The 5,975-nt window shown below is 38.3% G+C and overlaps 1 protein-coding gene across 1 annotated transcript in view; it reads right to left on the reverse strand.

Annotated features, from left to right (window-relative positions):
• Positions 1 to 306: 306 nt before the first annotated feature.
• The window catches only part of RERG (RAS like estrogen regulated growth inhibitor), a 91,959-nt gene continuing 86,290 nt past the window's right edge, over positions 307 to 5,975 (reverse strand). The window contains exons 3-4 of the mRNA XM_081821283.1: positions 3,814 to 3,887; positions 307 to 2,039 (exon numbers count right to left, since the gene is read on the reverse strand). Coding sequence (XP_081677409.1) covers positions 1,632 to 2,039; positions 3,814 to 3,887 — 482 coding nt within the window. The 3' untranslated portion in view covers positions 307 to 1,631. The remainder of the gene's footprint in view (positions 2,040 to 3,813; positions 3,888 to 5,975) is intronic.

Genomic DNA, 5,975 nt, shown 5'->3' on the forward strand with positions numbered 1-5,975 from the left:
ATCCTGGCTCTAACCACTAAATAGCTGTGCAGTCACTTTTCCTTGTAGCTCAATATCTTCATCCTTGCAGTTGTGATCATAGCAATATCACTTGTGTAGGGTATTTGAGGATTCAATGAGATAATACATAAAGTGCCTAAAATAACACCTAAGCATTTTACAAAAATAGCTATTATATGAACAGGAGCTTATTTTTTATATCGCATTCACTGCTTTGTCAACTCTACAACTTGACTGTCTACTCAAGTTTCTCCTAAAGTTACAACCTTTTCACGCTATCACAAGAAAGACTGCTCGAATGTGACAGAATGTGAAAATTATGCTTTTTATTATATCACATAAAATAATTACATCAATTTATCCAAATGCATTGGTGAATTAAAGCTTCCAGCTCTTACAAATTTTTACACATATATCTATGCATTTATAAATACACACATATGTAAAAGATATATATTTTCTTCTAAAATAAAGTGCCCAAATCTTGATATATGGGGGCATAAGAGGGAAAAAAAATCATAAAGTTTTATCAGTTACAGACTGTACTTTCACAATATAGGAATCTGTTTTATACACATTTATTCAGGGATAGTGAACTTCAATCACACATTCTTTTCTGAATTCTAAGTGAATTAATTTATCCAAAATAGAAGTCATTTAGCCAATTTAATGAATCAGAGGCTACTTTTTCTTACTGTGCCTGGCATTAGAGCCTTGGCTCCCCAATGGAAGGGTAGCTCAGCTTCATTCTTAATTTTCCTGTTTTTTTGGACTGTTGTCTTTCTGCTAAGATGATAAGCAGAGAGAGAGAGAAATGAATCAGACATCTCCGATTCTAAATTCTCTGTTAGCATTCAGTGAAGTCAGGATTTGGTGAAAAGACTCCTAATGTCTTTACATGACCCTGGGCTTGGTGAGAAATGGCCCAGCAGGATCTGAATTGAAGGATCCTTCTGCCTCTCTTATAGTGAAACTTTATTGAAGCCACAGAAGAAGAATCAGAGTACAAGGATCAAGAGCTCATTGAGAGAACCCACTCGAATTGAAAGGGAACTCTACTACAGTGGAAAACTTTGTGACAATGTGTTTGAATTCAAGAACAAAATAAGGGTTAAAGAAAAGCTAGACAATTTGAGATAATTATGAAAATCCTCAATTCAAAGAGGAACTAGGGCTCTACTCCCTGCTCCAGTATCTCAGCGGCTTTTCCTGGGTTTTTACTGTATTTTCTATTACCTTCCACTTTTAAGATGATCATTTGAAGTCTTTGACAAGGAATGAAATTTCAAGATGCCTTAGAAAAGTCTTGAAGCAAGGTGAGGATGCCTAAGAATAGCTTAATACGAACCCAGCCATTTCAGAATCTCTGGTGATTATAGGTTCAAACTGCAATAGAGTGCATCTTATTCAAGCAGGAAAGGGAGAAATTGTCAGCACTAAAATTGCATAAAACACTCTATAACTTCTCAACATATGGGAGACCTGGGAACAATCGGAAGCCCAGACATTTCCCAGAGTCAGAACAAGGAATGGAGTATTTTATTTTGGGGGGGCCAACGGGAGTAAAGGGCGAGAAAGTGTTTCCAATTACCCGACCCACCTCAGTAGGGCTTTTGCAAGAACAGAGCCACCTAACTACTGATTTTGGTAAGCATCTTGTTAATGGCTTGTTTGACGTGCGTGGTGGAGCTGCGTCGCCTCGTCTTGCCCTGGACCATCCTCCTGCGACGCACCTCTCGACACAGCTCATAGAATATCTCAGTGATGTTCCCTTCTCCAGTGCAGGCAGAACACTCATAAAAAGCACATGCCAATTCAGTAGCCAGCTTCTCCCCTTCTTCCGTACTAACCTGTCTGGAGTGGTCCAAGTCAGCTTTGTTTCCAACCAAGATGAGAGTCACATTCTTGGGCTTTTTGATCTCATCCAGGATGTTCTTAAGTGGCAGCACTTCTTCAAAACTTCCTCGGTCAGTAATGTCATAGACCAGCACAAAGCCTTCCCCCCATCGCATGTGTCCTTCCCTCTGAATGGTATCTTCCTGTTGACAAGGAAACAATGGCAGTTGGGGAACTGGAAGTTATCAGATGTTGCTCATGCCAGTAGTGAGTCCTTAATTACTATTCTTTATATTCGTTGTCATTAAAATTTCTTGATAGTCTGCCTACACAGGCTTCCTTTCTCAATCAGTTTGGAATAGGAGCATTACTTACTCATAGCAGGATATGTCGGGGAACTAAAAATGTTCTAACTGCATAGACCTTTAACTTTCTGCTTCTAATTTTCTTCTTGCCATATCATTAAATCCGTAATTACAAGAACTATAAAGAAATTATCTTAGTGGAGCACACTGCCTCCCAGGCTTTCATCACAATCAAAGAATTGGCAAATAGGTAACAGACAAGTAGGCCTTATGCCACTCTTTAGAGATCAGATTTAGGGGCACAGCTTAGTGAATGGTTTTGATTTCATTTTTTGCTTTAATCTCTTTTGCCTTCAGATTCTAGACAATTGGGCACCAGGGACACAAAAACAGTGAAAAATTGTAGAGAGAGTCAAACTCAAAGTCAGGAGCTTTTGGCTTTTTTTTTCTATCTTAACACCTCCAAAATATTATACAGTTGCAATAATGATAGAAACTCATTTGAAGTGATTTTCAAAGGGGGTGATCATTCCTTCCTAGGAAAGTAGCATGCGAGATTTGAAAATGCATTGCTCCCATGGGCTCAAATAACCTTTGCATGTAAGTCCCTGCCACCTCTCTCTAGAATCAGGGCTGTGTGGCCGGGAAAGCATATATAAGAAGGAGGTGATGATGAGAAATAAGTGTCTAGCTAGCTGCAAGAACATTTCTTGGATTAAATACTTAAATTCAAGTCTTCTTTGGATCATAGGTCACTGACAGAGCACCATGCAACCCTTCAGCTTCCTAATTTTCATTCCTAGTGTCATTTTATTCTTGAGAACTAAGCCTTTCTGCAAACCTATCTGTAATCTCAGAACTGACTGACATAGGGCAAATTTATATTAGCTTCCTTTTTAATGGATTGTTTGTTGTACAATTATGTGGCTCAAATTTTCAAAAGGATGTGTTGAGGTCTGGAAGGAATATTAGAGAGATTCCTGAAATAAAGCATTCTGAAAAGCAATTCTGAGGTGATGTAAGTTTAGAATATACTATATATGAAACTCTTAAGGATTCATCTTATACATAAGCATATAAGGCTCTGAGGACCTCCCCAGTAAAAATACCTGTTTAACTCGATCAGAGCATTTCAAAATACTTAACCATGAACCTCTTAATATTTTGCCATCCCCCCAAAATATATGTGGGTAATTCTATTCTAGATGATGTCATGTCAATATTACAGTATCATCAATCCTCCCCCAACCCCACCGAAGTACTGGGTAATTTTTTTTTTTCCTTTTTAAAGATTTTATCCATTTGACAGAGAGAGACACAGCGAGAGAGGGAACACAAGTGGGGGGAGTGGGAGAGGGAGAAGCAGGCTTCCCGCGGAGCAGGGAGCCCGATGCGGGGCTCGATCCCAGGACCCCGGGACCATGACCTGGGCCGAAGGCAGACACCCAGCAACTGAGCCACTCAGGCGCCCCAGTACTGGGTAATTTATATAAGGATGCATCCATAAGCTGTTTCAAATGTTAGTATGTAAATAACTAGATAATTAAAGAAAAAAGTCTTTAGACATTATTAGTTAATTGGAGGAAAATGTCTTAATTTTTTTCATAGTATGCATGTACTCATCTCATATTTATTTGATCCAGAAAACATTTTAGCTGAAACCCTTATTCACCTGACCAGCAGTATCTAGTATCTCCATGGTGACAACTTCATCATCAATGGTTGCTTGGTGTCGGTAAGTTGATTCTGAGAGAATGAGCAAAAAAAGAAGGTAAAAATGTAAATCAGTGCATGATTTTATTTGATCCTTAAATTACAAAGTAGTCCCAGAAGTATGTCTGTTTGTATCACATAAGGAAATGTGCATCCTGGGCAGGAGAGGATGGACATGCAAGAATGTGCCAGCTCTCTGAGCTCCTGGAAGTCCAGGTTCTCATGGGGGAGCCACAGACTTTCAGGGTATAGCATGGGAGAATCTCCATGTCTCTTCGCTCATTTTATTCTCCTATGAGGCCAGCTTCCTGGTGTCTAAAATAAGACCTCTACATCCTAGACTGAGAAAGTGATTCCCACAAAATGCATGCTACCTTGATACCCCTAAAATCCAGTTTCAGGAAATCACTGGTAATGATTGTTCTTGACAAGATGACATACAAGCAGGAGCTGTTCATTTCCTTCAAGAACTCAAACTTGGAAATATATTTGACAACAGGGGAGGTGGATAGCCATCCATGTGAAAAATGAGCATGTAAAGCTATAAGAAACCCTCATGGTGGTAGAAGGCTGTTGGGTCACATGTTTGGGGGGTGTGAGGAAAGTGGAAGAGGGCTGGGCCACATGGAGGAAGATGCAACAAAGGAGAGTTCTCCTGCTCATGTTCCCTCTTCAACGTAGAAAAATGACAACTGTGCAGTACCAGCTGTAGGCTGGTAGGTTAATATCAGAGTGGTCCCCAAACTCTACTGGGGTGAGTAGAAGTCAGCAGATGCAAGAACTTTGGGTGGTCTGAGTGTGCCTTTCACCACATGAAATGGAAACCAGAGGTTAAAATAAATACTAACTGGTCCTGCTCTGTATGAAAACTAGAACAGTTGAAATACCGAGCTCAATAAATGATTGACCGAGCCAGTGAAGGTCAGGTTGAGGAACTCTTCCAGAAGGCATCAGTATATGATAAGAAGAAGAAAAATGTAAAAGTAAAATATAAGAGAGATGGATAATAGAAATAGACATGTTATTATCTCTTATAAAATGAGCCTCAAAGAGAATAAAATACACAGGGGCTGAAAATATTTGAAGCTATAATAACTGAGAATTTCCCAGGATGAAAGGCCTTAAAACAGTTCAGATCAAAAGGACACACAAGGAAAAAAGTCCCATATATAAAACAATCACAGCAAAATTTAGGGATATCAATGATAAAGAAAAATTTTATAGGATCTATGAAAAAAAGCACATCACCTACAGAAGAACGTGGCTCAGATTGACATTAGACTTCTCACCAGCAAAACTGGATTTGAGATCCCAATGGAGTAAAACAAAGCAATCAAACCACATAGAAAGCAATCAAGAATTACAATTCTAGATGATACCAATATATGGGGGGGAGGGGAGAGACAAGAGGCAGATTTGAGTGAGCTAATGTAGTTGTCTTACTCCTGAAGATGACATCGTAAGAAAGAAGAGAAGTGACTTAAGTATTCAACTCAAATTAGAAGAGGAGCATAGAATAAATCCAAAAAGATATGAGGAAAGAAGTAAAAGAGAAAATCATAGAAGAAACAATTACCCAAGTTTAAGAGAACCAAAGCATGGGGCTTGAAAGGATTTTTAAAAAGAGGTGGGAATAGAGATAAAAATCTGGCAATACTGACTTGTAAATTAAAAGAGAAGGAGCAATCAAACACAATTTTGCATAAAAGAAGAAATAACTACATATTCTGATGAAATGAAAATAAAATAATATTATGAACTGTATACCAACAAATTTCAAACCCTGATAAATTCTCGGATTAAAAAATGCATGGATGGGTGCAGTGAGAACTAGAACACTTAACTCGGTCAGTAACTAGTAAGTAACTTAGATGTTAATTGTAGATCTCTTCTGATCATAAAAAGCAACTGCTTCCAATTGGTTTTAAAGGAGATTTCTATAAATATTAAACAAGTTGTTCTAGAAAATAGAGGAAGGATAGTCATCCGATTCCTTTTGTGGGGCATTATGCTGACTCTAATAAGAAGTATTACAAGAGTAATAAGAGAAAAAAGAAAAGACAATTGTAAGGTCACTTCGTTCTTGAACATAGATTCATAAATCCTAAATAAAATATTATC

This window comes from Leptonychotes weddellii, chromosome 5 (assembly GCF_054177405.1).
Source record: "Leptonychotes weddellii isolate Sample4059 chromosome 5, ASM5417740v2, whole genome shotgun sequence".
In the NCBI taxonomy this organism is placed as follows: Eukaryota; Metazoa; Chordata; class Mammalia; order Carnivora; family Phocidae; genus Leptonychotes; species Leptonychotes weddellii.